Genomic DNA, 18417 nt, shown 5'->3' with positions numbered 1-18417 from the left:
AATTGGAAAATTGCAGTACCAAATCATATAGAATTCGTACCGTCAAAACTGCGCATACCCGGCGGGCAGAGGAAGCGGCTAGGAGCCGGAGGCGCAGCAAGCTGGCGAGCGGCACACCTCGGGCAAGCGGGCGAGCTGCGTCTGGGACGAGCTGGGGGCGGAGGCGCGGCAAGCGGGCGAGCTGAGACGTAGTTGGGGGCGGAGGAGCAGCTTGTCGACGAGCTGCACGTCTTGGACGAGCTGGGGGCGGAGGCGCGGCAAGCCGGCTAGTTGAGTCCTAGTTGGGGGCGGAAGCGCAACTTGTCGACGAGCTGCATGTCTTGGGCGAGCTGGGGGCGGAGGCGCGGCAAGCCGGCTAGTTGAGTCCTAGTTGGGGGCGGAAGCGCAACTTGTCGACGAGCTGCATGTCTTGGGCGAGCTGGGGGCGGAGGCACGGCAAGCCGGTGAGCTGAGTGCTAGTTGGGGACGGAGGCGCAGCAAACCGATGACTTCAAATCCTGGACAAGCTGGGGGCGGAGGCGCATCTAGCCTGGAGCTCCATGCCTTGGACGAGTTAGAAGATGAAGACCCAGTCAATATGTTTTTAACGAAGCACTTGTGCGTTGGACAACAAATGTGCCTGAGTGAGTGCTACAAAAATGCTCACACGAATGAAGCACCTGTCTAGGCTTCTTAGCATTGGAGTAAGTTTATTTTAGATAGGTGCTTAGTGATATGACAAGACTCTCTTTTTAAGAACCTGTGTACAAGCACCTTGCATTGAAGATGCTCTAGACAGATCAACACAGCCGTAAATGGCCCGAACGAACAAGGGCAAAACCGACAAACCACCAGCGTGCGACCCTCGAGCGAGCCGAGCCGGCCTGAGTTCTCCCCGTTCCATTCCCCGACTTCTCCCAAATCCCCAAGCTACTCCCAAATCCGGATCAGCCGCAAAGCAAAACGTTCGAAACCCAGACAAGACGCTCACGCCCAAATCTCTCTCTCTCTCCCTCTCCCTCTCCCTCTCCCCTCGTATGCGCGCACGCGCCGCTCGCAGCAGGAGCGAGTCGCCATGATCGTGCGCACCTACGGCCGCAGATCCCGTTCCTTCTCCGACGGTGGCGAAGGCAGCGGCGGCGGAGGAGAGCGCGGGTTCTCGTCCTCGCAGGATGCGTTCGACTTCGACGGCGGGGACGGGGGCGACGAGCTAGCGCTGCTGGGGTCGTCGTCCTCGCAGCCTTTCCCGCCGTCGCAGGAGTCCTCGTCTATGTGGGACTTCGACGAGGACCCTCCGCCGCGCCAGGCTGAGGCGCCGCGGCGGCAGGGGCGGCGCGGGAGAGGAGGCGGAGGGTACGCGGAGCACGAGGCCGAGGCCGAGGCGGCCACCGCGACGCTGATGGAGGCCGAGGAGTACGGGGAGATGATGGAGAGTGTAGATGAGGTCAATTTCGCCCTCGACGGGCTGCGAGACACCGCGCCAAGGCGGGTGCGCCGGGCCAGCCTACTCGCGCTGCTCGGGATCTGCGCGTCTGCCGCGCGCCGCCGTGTCCTCCGGGCTCAGGGGTCAGTACACCTAATGAACCTCCTTTCTTTTTGTGCTCCTGGCGGAATATCAATTGGCTCTTGGTCTTCTTTGGCTAGGGAATCGAGAACCTCGTGTTAGGGTTGTGAAATTTTGGGTCTTCTTGTTGGTAACCTTGGTTGAAATATTAGGACTTCGTACGATTGGTTCAAGAACTGGTGTTTCTTTTGGAAAGAAACCACCTTTTGGTCAAAGTACAAACACAAAATTTTGCTTTGCGTTGCGATGAATTGCTTAATTCATGCAGCTGAGTCACAAGAACTGGCATGATATTGCACCAATTCTTGTTTGTTTCCCTGGCCTGAGGTGATGATCCAATTACTCTGCTTTGTCAGGATATTGGTGAAGGTGATGTAGAATTAATAATTTGTGAATGTTGAGAATCACAATTGACTAATTAACAGTATCATACTGTGTTTGGGGCCTCATTGTTACAACTGAGTTTAAGAAGTATGCACTGGCTTGTCTAGGAGCATTTCTAGTAGGTTGCTCTCTTTGTTTTGGGTAAGAACTCTTACCTTGCATGGTCCCATAACAAGGAAGCATGGTAAGTGATTGGGAATGCCTAGAAATAGATCTTCCTTATTGAATTAGGATTTCTTGGGCCTATAGATATGTCTGAAGAACACTGTTGGTAGAAATGCCATCCGTTGAACTCGAGCTCAATATTTCTCCTCTGTCCTAGGGGGTACTCATTTGTAAAACAATATAAGGTTGATTAATGCATAGATATGCGACCTATTTTGGACTGTGAACAAGACTAACGTTTTACTCTTAAACTCGGTTTCATACCAACATTTTGACGCTCTACAAGCATTTAAGTGTATGCTGCCTTGTTTTGCATAGGTTGAAGATGTATGATGTTGTCTGTTGCCGACCAAATTGGCCTTTTATTCTGTAGTTTGTAAGATGCGTAGCAATAAACAAATGTGTTACTGAATAGGTGGTGGCTTATTTAAACTGGGTAATTTCAATTTTGGCATTTTAGCAAAGGGCATGTTTCGATTGAGTATTTCACCTCGGTTCTTGCAATGTTTTTTTTGGCCTATTTCTACTTTTGTAGATAGATAAGGTTGCTGAAAGTAAACTCTCCTGAGATACAATTATTTTTGTATTTAACATAGTGGCTAGTGCTAAAATGAGTACCATCATTTACAAACACAATAACCTGTTTCCTGTTTGAAATCTTACATGTTCTCCATCTTATTACTCACAAGTGCCCTTTTTTCATCCTGTAGATTGGTAAAGCAAATTATAGATGATGTTTTGGTTCTGAACATTGATGATCCTCCCTGTGGTGTTGCTGCAGCAGCTCTTTTATTTGTTTTAGCAAGTGATGTGAGTACCTCTTAATCCCAAAGCACCAAACAATATGCTCCTGTCTATTCCATTGTATTATGTGTATTGAATGTTCTCTTGTCACAAGTCACAATGATAATCATGTTCTGACAAAGTTATATTCTGTGCAGTTAATATTTTTCCCTGTAGAAGTATTCACTTTTTTCACAATATAAATGCGGGATAAGATAATTAGTTTAGCAACACTATGCCTTGATCTATGTCATTTTCATTGACAGTTGAACTTTGATTTACAATTCATATTTCAGCCAATGTCGATGTTAAGATTTTCATGTAATATTTTTTTGTTGAATATAATATATATTGAATGCAATTTATCATTCCTTCAGCTTCAATTTTGCTTATGACCAATCTCCCTCTTTCTTCTTGTTCTTCAGGTACAAGACAGTCATTTGCTGGATTCAGAATCTTGTATCCATTTTCTTCTTAAATTATTAAACCCTCCAGTGAATGCCGTCGATGCTAAAGCACCATCTATAGGTTCCAAACTTCTTGGAATCAGTAAAGTTAAAATGCTTAGTGGCTCAAATAAGGATTCCGATTCCGGTTCAGTGGATATCATTTCAAAAGTCGAAGACATCCTCTTAAGCTGCAAAGAGATCAAGCCACTTGGCAAGGATGACAAGACAACAACACGGCCAGAATTATGTTCAAAATGGCTTGCTTTGTTGACAATGGAAAAGGCATGCTTGTCTGCTGTTGCATTAGAGGGTAATTTTTTAATCAGATTTCTTGACCATGACTACCCTTTATGACTGTCATTATATCAACTATCAATTCTTAAGTCAAGTAGCATATGTTTGCAACATTGTACAGATGCCTTTGTCTTTCCCTTGTTTCACTTGCTCTTGAGTGATGACTTGTTTAGAGTACATCTGGTTTGCATAGTTTGAATCCATCTACACTAGCAGTGATATTTCTCTATCATCACTGAAATGTTACTCCTTTTCAAATGTTAAATCTTTTCAGAGACTTCTGACATGGTGGCCAGAGTTGGAGGAAATTTCAAAGAAACATTAAGGGTGTTGGGTGGCCTTGATAGTATTTTTGATGTTATGGTAAATTGTCATTCGGCACTGGAGGTAAGATATTGCTTATTTTTTTATTTTCATAAATGTCAATGAGAGTTTTTGGTAAATTGTCATGCGGTAAATGTTTACACAACAACATTCAAGCTGCCATAGTGTGTTTTATTACAGAGCTAAATGATACTCCCTCTGATCCTAAATTCTTGACTCAAATTTGCCCAAATATGGATGTATCTATTCTTAAAAAGCGTCTAGATACATGTAATATTTTGACAACAATTTAGGATCGGAGGGAGTGGTTGCAGGTTTTTTTAGTCTGTACATTTTAAGCCCAGTCTGCTTGAATTTAAACGTTAAACTTTGCTACTGCACAAAACTATGTCGTGGAAATTCTCGCATGATTTTTTTAATTTGAACAGAGTCTTAAAATGATTGATGAATATTGTTTTGGATACACTGTCAAGCACTTTGAACTTTGGAACTCTAACGGTTAGATGCTCCCAAGGTGATAATGCTTAAAATGTGTTCTATCGCATGGTGAAATTATGCAATTATTGTTCTGTTGAATCCTACAATTTCCAGCAACACTTGCATTTCCGGTAGATTTAAGCAACTTGAAGCCTCTTGCTATGTTTCTGATTTGCATAGTTTATCGCCTGCGGAGCCCGATCTGTATATTGTTCATTCCCACATTGAAGTATTCCGTGTGACTGTGTTTTCCCATTTGACATAAATAGTGCATCTCATATTACATTTCTTAAGCAAATGAATGCATTAATGGATATACTTGTGGTGGAAACCTTGTTTATCAGAGACTTGTAAAGGATACCTCCACTCTAGCCTTGGACATAAAGGAAGGAACATCTTTACAAAGTGCCGCACTACTCTTGAAATGTTTGAAAATTTTGGAGAATGCCACATTTCTAAGTCATGATAACAAGGTAATGCTTCATGTCTTGTAAGTTCAGCTTACTACCCTTGTTAGTTGAGTGTAATGATAGTATTAGTGTGTGCTACTGCTTAACTTTACTCTTGACTCCTTTTGCTCCGTGCAGACCCATTTGCTCAGCATGAGTAGAAGATTGAGTCCTAGATGCTCTCCACTTTCTCTTGTTGGTGTCGTTATCAATATTATTGAATTATTATCAGGTAGTTTTGCTTAAAATTTAAATATTTTCCTATACGTAAATAATGCAACACTCAGCATCCATTTTGTTAACTTGTCACCTGATGCCTACTTTTCTTCGCTGCAGCTCTTTCTCTCCAGAATTCTTCCACTGTGTCCAGCAGGACAAATGAAAAAACTTCCATAGTTTGTAAAGGGGGCTGCTCTGGTAATAACAAACACCAAATTTGTTTGATCTGCCTTTTCTAGTAACTGGCACAGTTAGGGCTAATATAGCGTGTTCACTAGTTTAGTATCCAATATTTTTTTCAGTTGTTTGCATTCATGATCAAAGTATCCTCTGGGCTCAGTATAAATTTCCAGAACCGCAGGTTATTGTGCATGTTCACATTATATACTAAACACAAAATTACGCTGCTCACCTTCTAGTCTAACACGGAGAGAAAAATATTTGTTCCTCAATGCAAGTTTAATATGGTCTGATGTTCAAAATTGTATTCTGCAGCAGATGTTAAGGATGCAACTTCATTGAATGGTCATGGCAAGTGCAACAAGCCAAAGAAAAATAACCTTCCGCTGAACCAGAAACGCCAAAAGTGCTCGTCTGCCAAATCAAATGATGTTTCCCACATTACTATATCTTCTAGTAGTGATGTTGGTCTGTCACAAATGACACTTGATTGTTCTCAGTCTATTTCAAGCAACAGGCAATCAAGTGGTTTATTAGGTGAGAGGCACAGCAACGGTGTTGGTCTGAAGCTTAATATAAGAAAGGATCGTGGTAAAGCCAACCCAATTAAAGGCCCAAGTGGATGGGTTTCTCTAGCAGCACATAATTCTGATGGAACCTCCAGAGAAACGGCTAAACGGCGACGTCTATCTGAAAATGGCAATAGTGATTTGGGCAGTGGCGGTGGTAATGATCCTTTTGCATTTGATGATGTTGATCAGGAGCCTTTAAATTGGGAACTATTTGGTCCAAAAAAGAAATCAACACAGGGACGCCAAGCAAAATCAGCAAATGAGAAATTGTCGTACAATTGTGGGACTGCGGCAATTGGAAGTCAGGAATCATGTCAACCTCAAGATAATCATCAATCGGGTATAACATCTCATTCTAATGTTGATGATGAATCCAGTCTTTTGGAAGACTGCCTTTTGGTATCAATTAAGGTAAGCTTTTGTGATTTTTGTTGGCAGACATCTGCTATATTTTTGTAAGAAGTGGAAGTTGCTTCTGTTTGAAATGGGTTTGGCAATTTGTGGGTGTTTATTATAGGTTGTTAAACCTTCAGCACATTCGTTCCATGTGTGAAGTTCCTTAATCGCATGCACTGGAATGAACTTTCACCATTTATAGCTTCAAATAACATAGTAACTGTTTGTGAAATTGATGTTTAAGAGCCTGTTTGGTAGCACTCCACTTCACCTAAACTCCACTTACCTCTAAAATTCACTTCACTTCAGCTCCACTCCACTAAAAAATGTGTTTTGGACTCAAATCAGCTCCAGCACATTTTCCTTGTTGCTGTTCCTACCATGATGGATGGATCTCATACGAGATTGCTTCACGTGATGGTACGATTAACGCAAGTATTTTCGAACTGAGCCATCAACGTAGCTGATTAATAGAACTCTGATCGATTTTAGGTGATTGGAAAGAGGAATAGGAGAAGAACGCCTGCTGCCTTCTGCCCTTCTGGTTCCAGGCGCAATCGACGGAGAAGAGCAATTAGAGAAAAAGGGTCTTGCTTCCGAGGCAGCAAGGACCTTCAGGGACAGTAGTGGCGAGGTGCTGGTGGAGGGGGTGACGGCTTGGCGGCGCTGCAGTCCAGAGAAGCAGCGGCGACTCCCCGTGGCGGCCGCGAATCGAGGCAGGCTCGCGGGGGATCGAGGGCGGGCTCGCGGGAGACCAAGGGCGTGCTCGCCGGAGATGGAGGGAGGCGGGAGCGCCGGAGATGGAGTGTGGTCGGCTCTGCTAGGGCTGTAGATGAGCCGCCATGGCTCCGCCCATCTCTGTTCTGCCCGAGACCTGTCGATAGGAGGGAGATGAGGGGACTGGGTTCACGGGATAGAGAGCATAACGGTTTGGTTCACTAATGGCATTGGTGGGTAATTTACTCCAAGTTTAGGTGAAGTGAAGTAGGTGAAGCACCTCTTTCCTGACTCCAGTAAAATGAACTAGAGAGTATACTGCTCCACTTCATCTAACACATGGAGTTTAGAGTGTTTGGGGCAACTTCACTGGCTTCACTGATGAAGCTGTGAAGTGGAGCTGTACCAAATAGGCTCTAAGTTCAAGAAAAGGAGTATCAAGATAAATCTGTCATAGTATCTGCTGTCTACAGTATATGCTTGCTCGAGCAGCAGAGTGAGCCTGATGCTTAAGTTTAGAGTTTAGTTTATGGCGACTGTTTATCTAAGCCTGTCAATTGCTTTAGTTGAGTTTAAGCATTAACATAAAGCTGCCTGATTCTTTACCACCTACTGAGGGTTGAAGTTGTGCTTTGAATTGCAACAAGCTTATTAAATCGGGTGCTTATGTTATAAAACTAAGTATGCTTATGTGACAAAACCATGTATGCTATTAATTTTGAAAAACTAAAGTTTCCCTCCCCAGCTTGTTGGCTTATACATTATCTGAATGAACTTGCCTGTAGGGTAAGTCCCAATAGTGTTTAGCTCACATGCTTTTGTAAGCTTAGAAACCACCATTTTTTTAGCGACTAGTCTTAATGAACTTGCCTGAATGGTGTTAAGATTTCAGCCTCTCTACATCACTTTTTTTAGATGTTTTACATTAAATTGTAAGTATGATGATAAGCCATTGTTTCAACGACTAGTCTTTACGGATAAGCTAGTAGACTAGACAGTAGTTGATCTTGACTCAAGCCAGTGTTAATTGTAGGCCTGAGCTTAACTGTGCATTCCATTTATTGCTTCATTCTAGTGAGAGTATTTTCGAGATATTCTATAATAATTGTAGAGTGGTTAAGAGTTGCTCGATTAGTACATGCCATCATATTGCTTCATTTTTGTGACAGTATTTCGAGATATTCCATGATTATTGTAGAGTGATTAAGAGTTGCTCGAGTAGTTGTGACTAGTTGCATGACTAGTCTTGTGGTCGCAACCTGGTTGTTGACTTCGCACCTGGACTCAAAGCGTGGGGGTAGTCGATCGACCGCTCGACTAGCCGCTGACTAATCTTGACTAGTTACTATTTTTTAGTCAAATGACTAGTGAAAACACCCCCTTATCAAGTTTCAGTGGGAGGATAAGGCTCTGCCCGTGCTCTGCCTGTGGAGCGCTAGCTCTTTGCTTGCCCTCTGCAGGGTCCACAACGAGCCGCCTCTTGCCAGGTGCCACTGCCGGTTGCCACGAGCGCACGGTTCTTCTGCTCCTTTGCCTGCTCTGCCCCTCCGCCGGCTGCAGCAAGCCAGCTACTCTGCTCCTCTGCTGGCTGCAGCAAGCCAGCAACTTTGCTCTCCAGTATATTAAGCTATTGTTACCGAGGGGACTCGGCACGACCCAGCGACTCCAAAATCCTTAGTTTCTCTTATCATTGCTCCTTGCTATTTTTAACAGTTAATGGAATCCCACTAAAGGATCATCTTTGCAGTGACATATATAACTAAAGATTCTTTTGGTGTTTATTTTGGAATGGTATCTATATGATTTTCCCTTGTTTTCCTGGCAGGTTCTTATGAACTTAGCAAATGACAATCCATCTGGTTGTGAACAAATTGCATCATGTGGTGGTCTTAACACCATGGCCTCCTTGATTATCAAGCATTTCCCATCATTTGGTTTCTCCGTGGATATCGGTCTCGAACAAGATCTGACCTGTTCTGAAGACAGGAAGATACACCAAGTTAAAGCTAAGCAACTACGAGACCATGAGCTTGATTTTCTGGTTGCCATATTGGGCTTGCTTGTCAACCTCGTGGAGAAAGATAGCCTTAATAGGTAAGCCACCTTTCAATTTGTTTAGTTCATGCTTGAGTTACTGTTCTGCCAATTCCTTGATGTCAGGAGCACTTGTATGTGGCATCTAATAAACTTAGATATATTTACTTGGAAATGACTCCTCTTTCATGAACTGGCTACAGGGTACGGCTTGCCTCTGCCCGTGTTTCTGTTGACCTATCTAAGGATCTGCAGAGTGAAAAGGCACAGAGGGATGTTATACCACTCCTCTGTTCAATCTTCTTGTCGAGTCAAGGTTCCGGGGAAGCTTCTGGAACTATATCACTGGTAATTCTAACCCTTCAAGTTTTTCATATACATTAAAATATGATGAAGCTAGATATTTATTACCTGTTCTTTGTTTCCAAAGTACTCCCTCCGATCCATATTAATTGTCGAGATATTATATGTATCTAGACGCTCTTTAGGCATAGATACATCCATATTTGGGTAAATTTGAGACAATTAATATGGATCCGAGGGAGTAACATTTTATTTTGCTCTCCGCCGTTGGTCAGCAGCATAGCAAATTCTTGGTTAAAGAATTCATGAAATGAAAACTAATGCACATTATATAGTGTTGTCCATCACAGACTCACATTTGATGTCCACGCCCAATTTTGGCTTAGCTCATGCATGATTACATTTTTTAGGCTTTCGTATCCAGGCAATTCCCTGAAGTGTTACTTTCATGTCCATCAAGCATAATTTGGTTAAGCTCAACATTATGAATTATGAATAGTGAGTGCCATTTTGTTTCAACCTGTATCTGAGTGTATTATTCTCCCAGTTATTATGAGGTGTTTGTTTCATCTGTTTCAACTCAATGTGCATACTTGTAACTGTATCAATGGATGGTTTGCATTGGACAAGGAAACACAAGAATGTAATCACAAATTCAGACAGAGGTTTCTAAAAGCTTAAGTTGATATTTTTAGGTCAAAACACCGAGCATATTATTGGCAGTAGCATTTTTGGGGAATATATTGTATGATGTTCTGCAAATCATTTGACTGACTGCTTATAAACAATCAGGATAATGAAGAGTCCTTGTTGCAAGGAGCACGGGAAGCTGAAATGATGATCGTGGAGGCCTATGCAGCCCTCCTGCTCGGCTTTCTTTCAACAGAAAGGTTGGTAATCTGTAGTGTTTGTAATGTTTCATTATGGTTTGTTTGATTACATAATGTGAGGTCCAATGGTGTATAACTTCTTAATTGTCTGTCTGCTGCAACAGCATGAAGGTTCGAGGAGCCATTTCTAGCTGCCTTCCAGATAATAGCTTAAAAGTTCTTGTACCTGTGCTAGAGAAATTTGTGGTATGTTCCGTGTCCTAACATAACCCTTATTCCTCTCTGTGCTTTGCATCTAGGAACCCTATATTGTTAGTTTATTTTTGCATTTTCAACTTATCTGGGTTTATATTTGGTGCCAACATTTTACTCCCTCCATTTCACAAAGAATGGCACGGACGTGTTTTAAGATTTTGCTTTGACCAACAATTAGACTAATGATTTGAGGCTTATGTGTTACAAAAATTATATCATTGGATTCTTATTTTAAAAACCTTTCCAACGATATAAAATTTGTAACATATAATCTACATACAATTGGTCTAATCATTGGTCAAAGTTCGACCTCGAAAAGTGTGAGCGCCATTCTTTGTGAAATGGAGGGAGTACCATGTAAGGGTAAGTTTGTCCTTTTTTAGGTGGGGAGAGAAATTTCATGAACATCGTGCAGTGGTAACTCAATCTCTAAAACAGTACCACGATAAGCAAAATCACGAGCTGGTACTATGTTGACCATCAACAGATGACTCCTGGTTCCAGTACAGCACCAAACTGAGCTAACACATCTCCTACTTCAGTACAAATTCTAGATAACCTCGGTATCCCATCTCTAAAACGATCTGAGTGAATATCCAGTCTGCCTTGAGATTTAATTCGTTTGGATCAACCATCCTGGGCCTTTACCTGTTTTACATGTTTCCGCAGCTGCTGCCTGTGAGCTGGTGTTGCTCTATAATAATCCATTTTATCCCCCCATATTTTCCCTGTAGGCGTTTCATCTGCAGCTTAACATGATGACTGAGGAAACACACTCTGCTGTTACCGAAGTTATCGAAAAATGCAAACTATGATAGAACAGCAAAGAGACGTTTGTACAGACTGACCGGCCTCTTTACAGCCAAGGCATACACAAGTGTTCCTCCTCCTCACCTGGGGACGCTGCAGATGGGTGGAGCTTGACCTGCAGTGGGCTTGGAAGCTAACCATCGTGTCATTCTTTTTTGCTATTGTTTTTGGGTCCCCTGTTGTTGCCGCTCCTTTTTTTGTGTTTTTTTTTTCTTCTCACCTCTCAAATCATGTTGTTCGCATAGCCCATTTAATTCAATGTAAAATAACATCATAGGGAATGTAACGTGTGTTGTTTCATAAAGATTGTAATTTGTACTAGCGCCAATCACAATCAGTGGTCACCTGACTAAATCTGAGGAAATTTATGATAGAATGTACTATTGCCCGTGCCATTTTGGTTTGTGCCCTTATGAGTCTCAACGATATTTAATTAGTTTTGTATTGTTTTAAACGTCAGACGGACTTCATTCGGCATGAGTTTTTTTATTTGGAGAAGATGTCGAATTCCTAGGAACATCGAAGTAAGCTTCCTTTGGCATTGATCTGTCTTGTGATAATCTTTATAGAAAAAAAAATGACAGTTGATGTTTTTCTTTTCCATTGTTAACCATATAAAATGAAAAACAAGAGGGCATTTATTGCATAAACGAATATACTCTCTCCGTCCAATAAAGGATGTCTCAACTTTGACTAAATTTGAATGTATCTATACACTAAGTCATGTCTAAATACATCTAAATTTTGACAAACTTGAGACATCTTTTGTTGGACGGAAGGAGTATTATTATTTATTTAAGGCTGGTTTATCAAACATACTGATATACTTTTCACAAGTACTCTGAGTCACCTTTGAAAAAAACACAAACGAAGACGGATAATTTTTCAAATCTCCTGCTTAAGTCAAGTCTAAGTCTGATTATTATATTTTTGAAAACAAAACTAAGAAAAAAAATCCTCATGAGTAGAGCGTGATTAGTTTGGATTGTTGGTTTATCCAATAGAAGAGCTAGATTTTCTATTGTAACGAGAAGCAAGTTATGCATGCACATCTATAATCAATGAGATACGAGGGATACAACTCTTGATACAGGATTTTACGTAATTTATGATGTGCACCAATTAATTCAAAGCAGCAAAGTATCTTTTCTGTTTTTGAAAATTTCGGATTCAGCCTTGTATTCGCATATGGTACTTTCTCCTTCGAAATATATACTGGCAACATATATTTCTATGCCAAAATCTGACCAACTACGAATAATATTTGACATATGAATGCGAAAGTTATGCCATTAGAAAATAATTTTCAATATAAATTCAACGGGTATCATTTCTGTATCATGATAACCTCATACGACCAGTCTAATGTAGTGTAACCTCATACTACATGTAACTGTTAGTCAAAATTTGACATAACGTTATACAATATATTTGAACGGAACGAACACAAACAATCACTGAAGTACAAAGGGTATCTTCTGTAGGTGGGAGTACAAAACAAAAGAAGTATTCTTTCTGTCCCAAAATAAGCGACTGAATTTGCTCACGCTACTTTATTTCATGAAGGAGTGAGTACGAAGGGTCATTTACAAACGCCGCCGAAACAAACCACCGCCGGCCGCCGAGTTTAGCCACCGAGCTGCGCGTGCGCATCCAACGGGCTGGCGTCAGGACGCGCCCGCTTCCAGCGACCTTTATCCACTCTTTGACGAGCCTCCTGTCCTGATCTCTCTCTCCCACGGAAGCTTTGTCCATCCCCACCTCTGGAATCCATCGCTCCTCGGCCCCAAACCGAACACCTCACGTGCGCGCCACCGCCTCGCCGGCTCCGCAGTCTCTCGGAATGATCTAGACCCTCGCTGATCTGACGAGACCGAGGCGCGCGGCTCCCCGCTGTTCGCACCGAACCTCGCCGGCGTAGAGGGGCACGCAGGCGCGCTGCGAGTTCGTCCATGGGGGCGCTCGTTTGGCTAAGACCGGCCGCCCGGGTCCTTGCTCCTGCCCCGCACATCCCCACTGGTCCCTCCTCCGCGCACGGTGCGCCCGCCTCTCCACGCTTACCTCCTCCCACCGATGCTGCTCCTATCTTATCTGGTTTGGTTCACTGTTTTCCGCAGAGGTGGTCGGCGGTGGTATGAAGGGCCGGCCGCGGCGGGTGTCCGTTGCGCTCCGATGCCCGGACCCGCGGGTGCTCCAGGCGGGGAGGTGGCGATGGACGGTTGCGAGATCGGATGTCACCGCCGGTGGCGCCGCGGCTGCCGCCGGGCCAGAGGATTCCTCGCAGGCGCTGCCAGGTTTCTAGCCTCCTCCCCTCTCTACGGCCTTGAATCGCTGGGCTGTGCCATTGCCTCATTTGGGGTACTAGTATCAGCATGTGCTGGTTGCAACATTGCATTGGGATGGCAATGGCATGTAGTTTGACGAAATGTGAAATTTATGGACCACGGCGAATTCCTTTGAACCTGCAGTGTTGCTGGTGCTAATACTCTGCCAGTTAGATGATTTTTGATAATCAGATGACGCAGTAATCAAACTATTGTGCCAACCCTTCATTTCACTATAGACCAGAAGATAGGATTTCAACTTCCATTCATTCGGTTTAACTACTTTGATGGATTGTTGGCTTATAATAGTTGTTTCTACCTGCATGAAAGATTTCTTTACAATAACTAGGTTAATTTCAGAGGGAGAACTGGTAGCTGTTAAGCCAACAGAAACTTTAATGACTGCCAAGGGCATCTCCAAGTGATTGTGGACATGTGGGGAGGAAATGGGTGTACTCCATGGAGATGCCCCAATGCCCGCGTTGTGTTCCATGAAATTTAAGTCCCTATTTACTACTCCCTCCATTTCTACATAGTTGTACGTTTAGGTTTGTTTTAAGTCAAATTTAGTGAAGTTTTACTAGAAATATATCAATATTTACGATACTAAATGAATACAATATGAACACATATTTTCATGACGGATGCAATGAAATTAATTTGGTGTTGTAAATATTGGTATATTTTTCTATAAAGTACTTAGAGAAGTTTGACTTAGGACATACCTAGAGATGGAGGGAGTACAATATTTGCTGTATTATAAAATCATGACTCTGTATGGTACAGTTATTGTGTGGGTAAAAATGAAATTATGTAAATTGACAAACTGAAAAGATTTTTTCTAATAACAAAATGCAAGAGATTCATGTCAGATGCGGAGCTGGATTTCGTTGTGCTCACTTCTAGTTATTTAACCAGACCTGCAGCTGGTTTCAAGGATCAGAGGTGTCTTCTTCTACATCGTGACTGCTGTTGCGGCAATTTTTTTGTTTATAGCTATGGTTGTGGTTCATCCACCTGTGCTGTTATTTGACCGACACCATAGGAGAGCTCAGCATTACATTGCGAAGATTTGGGCTACTTTGACAATTTCCATGTTCTACAAGCTTGAAGTTCAGGGAATGGAGAATCTACCTCCAAATAGTAGCCCTGCTGTCTATGTTGCTAATCATCAGAGCTTCTTGGATATCTATACCCTTCTTACGCTAGGAAGGTGCTTCAAGTTTATAAGCAAGACCAGTATCTTCATGTTTCCAATTGTTGGGTGGGCGATGTATCTCTTGGGTGTCATTCCTTTACGGCGTATGGACAGCAGGAGCCAGCTGGTATGACCTTAACCTTATCCTTTCCCTACATTCAGATAAATTTGTGATTGAACAAGAGTCTTTAGATTATCTGTAATTATTTACATTGAAGTGGTTTGTTAACACAACTCTGGCATCTAATGTGACATGAGATTCTGTTGTATATATACAGGCATACATCCAGGCCAGATAACCAAATTTGTGTAGTTCTACTAGCTAAATGCACGTGCGTTGCTACGGGGTTTACTTTTTTTTTTTGCATAAGTTGCATAATGTATTTTTGCACTTATATTTTCATTTTTTTTCCAAATAACAACTATATCAAAATATACATCAATCTCAATAATTCTAGGTAAATTACGTTGATATTCTAGCAATCTGAAAAGATTGTGATATTTATCTACCATATTAAATGTGTGCAATTATATTGATTTTCTAGCAATCTATAGAATAGTCTGAAAAGGTTGTGATATTTATCTACCATATTAAATGTGTGCAACTATATTGATTTTCTAGCAATCTATAGAATAGTCTCAATGGAGTGAACGGACGACCACTAACTCAGATCTTTATAAGAAGTAAAGATTTTTCAACATTATAGTGTCAACTCTTTTGGTCAATGCCTTCCTGGTATATGGTTTGCCAACTTTGTACTTCATGTTGATCGAGCATATGTCGTGTAAATTCAGGAATGTCTTAAACGGTGTGTGGACTTGGTGAAAAAAGGAGCATCTGTATTTTTCTTTCCGGAGGGGACTCGAAGTAAAGATGGAAAGCTAGGTGTATTTAAGGTTTGGTTCAATGAAATTTTATTTTATTTTCGGTATTATGCTTTCACCTTTCAATTCCTTGGAGTAACGACATTTATAATTATTCCAGCGAGGCGCATTTAGTGTTGCTACAAAGACCGGAGTTCCTGTTATACCTATCACTCTTCTCGGGACAGGGAAGCTGATGCCTCCTGGAATGGAAGGCAACCTTAATTCAGGTTCAGTAAAGGTCATTATTCACCGTCCACTTGAAGGGAATGATGCAGAGAAATTATGTTCTGAAGCAAGGAATGTGATAGCAGACACTCTTGTTCAGCATGGTTATGGAGTGCAATAGAGCTGGTGCTTTTGCTTATTATAATTGATTATAGAACCCATCCCACGGCTCAAGGTCTGAAGGCAAAGATTGTTTACAGGTACTCGTAGTACATTGACTTTCCTTTGATATTATGAGAAGCTTAATAGTAATAAGAGGTTTGAGGTTCTTGTCTCCAGTGTGTGACACATGGCTGAGACAAGTATAACAGGACTAAATATAGTACAAGATGTATTTGGTGGAGGCAATGAATTCATACATATTATTCAGAAAAAAGATCCAGGAAAGCTACCCTTGTCTTCATAGAGGTTCTGGACAAAAATAATAACTCTCTGGATGGGTTTGTCAGAAATTTGGAAGTACATTTGTTCGATTTACTCTAGTTTTCTTATTTAGGTCATTGCTAAGTTTACAAATGAGCTAGTGCAGAGTAGCTGGTTCGTACTTAAGTCCTCACAATCACTGCTATGTTATCTTCATGCACGTATTGCTTTGCTTGTTCAAGTATGCATCATTATCATGAAGCGTAATGGCGAATGCATGTTAAGAAGTTCTAGCCCACAAGATATCTGTTCCATGTTCTGAGTATCCATTACAGCTGGTGCTGAGCGCCGGTGTTTTTTGTTGCAGGATAAAGATAGGCTGGAGGTTGGATAAGAATGACTTGTGATTGTTTGTTATTAGTTACTTGCAGAATAGGCTTTGGAGCGATTTACCTTTGTTGCCCCTATTTTGTATTTAGAGCATGAAGATGTGTAAAAATAGGCTTTGATGTAGTTCACATGTAACAGTAAGAGTAAGACCTCATCTTGATTCAGATGCCTTTTTTTTCCCACGCGATTATCTCGATTCAGATGCTGCTGCCAAATTCTCTGAACCGGAAAGAAAATAAAGTTGCAGCGAGATTTTTTTTCCCTGAGACTTGTGTAAGATGCTGCACCTTTTTGCCTGGACCATCCAGCTTGCGTATGTGAGCATTGCATGGGGTATTATTGTACTTTAGATCGTGGCAAATCTTGACATGATGAAACCCTATGATTGAGTGGAGTGGCCATATTTTCAGGGAGTTATGGAGAAGCTTGGATATCTATAATTATGAGATGTGTTACTCCTGTGAGTTTCGAAATGAAGGTTCATGCTGAATCGCTACCTTCTTTCCGACCAAGTAGAGGTATCAAGCAAGGAGAACAATTTCACCATATCTTGTCATCTGCAGAGAGGGTCTATCGTGTTTGCTTAAAAGCTATGATGGTGGCTCGATTGACAGAGTCAGGGTGAGCTACCAGGCACCATGGATTTATCATCTACTTTTCACTATGACTGTTATGCATAAAGATGATGTTGGGAGTACCCGTAGACTAGATAACATCTTAGTGAGCTATAGTAGAGCCGTAGATGTTCAGGGCAGAAGGTAAACAAAACAAAAGATCTCAATTTTTTATAGTCTGAATGGTGTAAACCCGGTGAGGACTATGGTGTGGATTCTTCAGGCTGGCAGAGAGGTAATCGGGAAAATACTTGGGTCTGCCTACTGCTTCGGGCAGACTCATGCATATACAATTTGAGGCTTGAGCATCTGGTAGAAAGAACAAGATCTTGTGTCCAGGGATGGTGTGAAAAGAAACTCTCCTGTGCAGAAAATGAGGTGTTTATTATGTTGGCAATCCAGTCTCTTCCAACCTATTCTATGAGTTGCTTCAAACTCACAAATGGTTTATGCTCCAAGCTGACGACGATTGCATCCAAGTACCGGTGGAGTCGATCATTAGAGAAGGAATGCATTGGCGGCCATGGGAGAAGATGATAAGAAGGGAATGCTCCAGGGGTTAAAGAACATGCATGTGCTTTGGCTTCCAGGTGAAAGCCTCTGGCTTCTAGGGTTTCAATCTCTTGTTGGACACGATGTAAGTGTTGCGGCACATCTGTGATTCTGTGTGCCAAAGAAGCTCTTAGCATTATCTCTTTTACTCTCTATGATGATGTAATTCCTGGTGTCTTGACTGGCGTTATCCAGTCAGACTGTAACCAGTACCCTTTGTACACTTGTATTACAATGAAAGAAAAGCAGACTGAAGTTATTCTGCAACTGCGCAAATCTTTACTACTACTTAATTTGCAGTTTGGTACGTTGGTCGTCGGTCCGTCGCTCCAAATTCATAGAAATTACATCAGTATGTCACCGCCCGAACTCCCGAATCGTTTTTCTCTTTCCTTTTCTCGCATCTCGCCCAGCCCGCATGCCACCGCTGCTCCTTGCCCCGCGTGCCGCCGCCACCGCCCACCAGCCTCTCCTCTCCTGAAATCTCTCCTCTCCACCGGAACCCACTCGATCCCTTCGTCTCCCTCTCGATCCCTTCCTCTCCCTCACCATCTCTCCCGCGCCCGTCCCTCCATGTGCCGGTCCATGCCGCCGCCGCCACCATGGGGTGCGGCACTGCCGGTCCCCGTGGTCGCCGCCATGGGACGCAGTCCCGCCGCAGGGTAAGTTCCACAAATTAAGCCCATAGTAGGGTAAGTTC

The 18417-nt window shown here is 42.5% G+C and overlaps 2 protein-coding genes and 1 long non-coding RNA gene across 6 annotated transcripts; all 3 read left to right on the top strand.

Moving 5' to 3' along the window:
- Positions 1 to 909: 909 nt before the first annotated feature.
- LOC100834222 lies at positions 910 to 11587 on the top strand. 2 transcript variants are annotated; one of them, XM_003574076.4, is made up of 13 exons: positions 910 to 1545; positions 2803 to 2902; positions 3301 to 3634; positions 3893 to 4005; positions 4764 to 4892; positions 5007 to 5100; positions 5205 to 5285; positions 5586 to 6250; positions 8778 to 9046; positions 9190 to 9334; positions 10082 to 10179; positions 10284 to 10365; positions 11109 to 11587. In XM_003574076.4, the coding sequence occupies exons 1-13, from the start codon at positions 1055 to 1057 to the stop codon at positions 11187 to 11189; spliced, it is 2682 nt and encodes an 893-aa protein (XP_003574124.1). In that variant the 5' UTR covers positions 910 to 1054; the 3' UTR covers positions 11190 to 11587. The 2 variants fall into 2 exon arrangements, with proteins under 2 accessions (XP_003574124.1, XP_010234865.1); XM_010236563.3 differs by having other exon boundaries at positions 5583 to 6250.
- Positions 6259 to 7408, top strand: LOC112271552. The gene is made up of 2 exons (XR_002964659.1): positions 6259 to 6655; positions 6728 to 7408. It is a non-coding gene; the product is annotated as an uncharacterized LOC112271552 (long non-coding RNA).
- A 1193-nt stretch (positions 11588 to 12780) lies between the features above and the next one.
- LOC100833910 (1-acyl-sn-glycerol-3-phosphate acyltransferase 1, chloroplastic) lies at positions 12781 to 17993 on the top strand. Of its 3 annotated transcripts, none has more exons than XM_010236562.3 (6): positions 12781 to 13221; positions 13302 to 13478; positions 14427 to 14833; positions 15502 to 15603; positions 15692 to 15998; positions 16962 to 17993. In XM_010236562.3, the coding sequence occupies exons 1-5, from the start codon at positions 13137 to 13139 to the stop codon at positions 15917 to 15919; spliced, it is 999 nt and encodes a 332-aa protein (XP_010234864.1). In that variant the 5' UTR covers positions 12781 to 13136; the 3' UTR covers positions 15920 to 15998; positions 16962 to 17993. The 3 variants fall into 3 exon arrangements, with proteins under 3 accessions (XP_010234864.1, XP_024316645.1, XP_003574123.1); XM_024460877.1 differs by lacking the exon at positions 16962 to 17993 and adding an exon at positions 16497 to 16817; XM_003574075.4 differs by lacking the exon at positions 16962 to 17993 and adding an exon at positions 16529 to 16817 and having other exon boundaries at positions 12782 to 13221.
- Positions 17994 to 18417: the final 424 nt, after the last annotated feature.

Source organism: Brachypodium distachyon, chromosome 3, assembly GCF_000005505.3.
Source record: "Brachypodium distachyon strain Bd21 chromosome 3, Brachypodium_distachyon_v3.0, whole genome shotgun sequence".
Classification (NCBI taxonomy): domain Eukaryota; kingdom Viridiplantae; phylum Streptophyta; class Magnoliopsida; order Poales; family Poaceae; genus Brachypodium; species Brachypodium distachyon.
The sequence above is the reverse complement of the archived record's forward strand: the minus strand, read 5'-3'. Positions and strand labels throughout refer to the sequence as shown.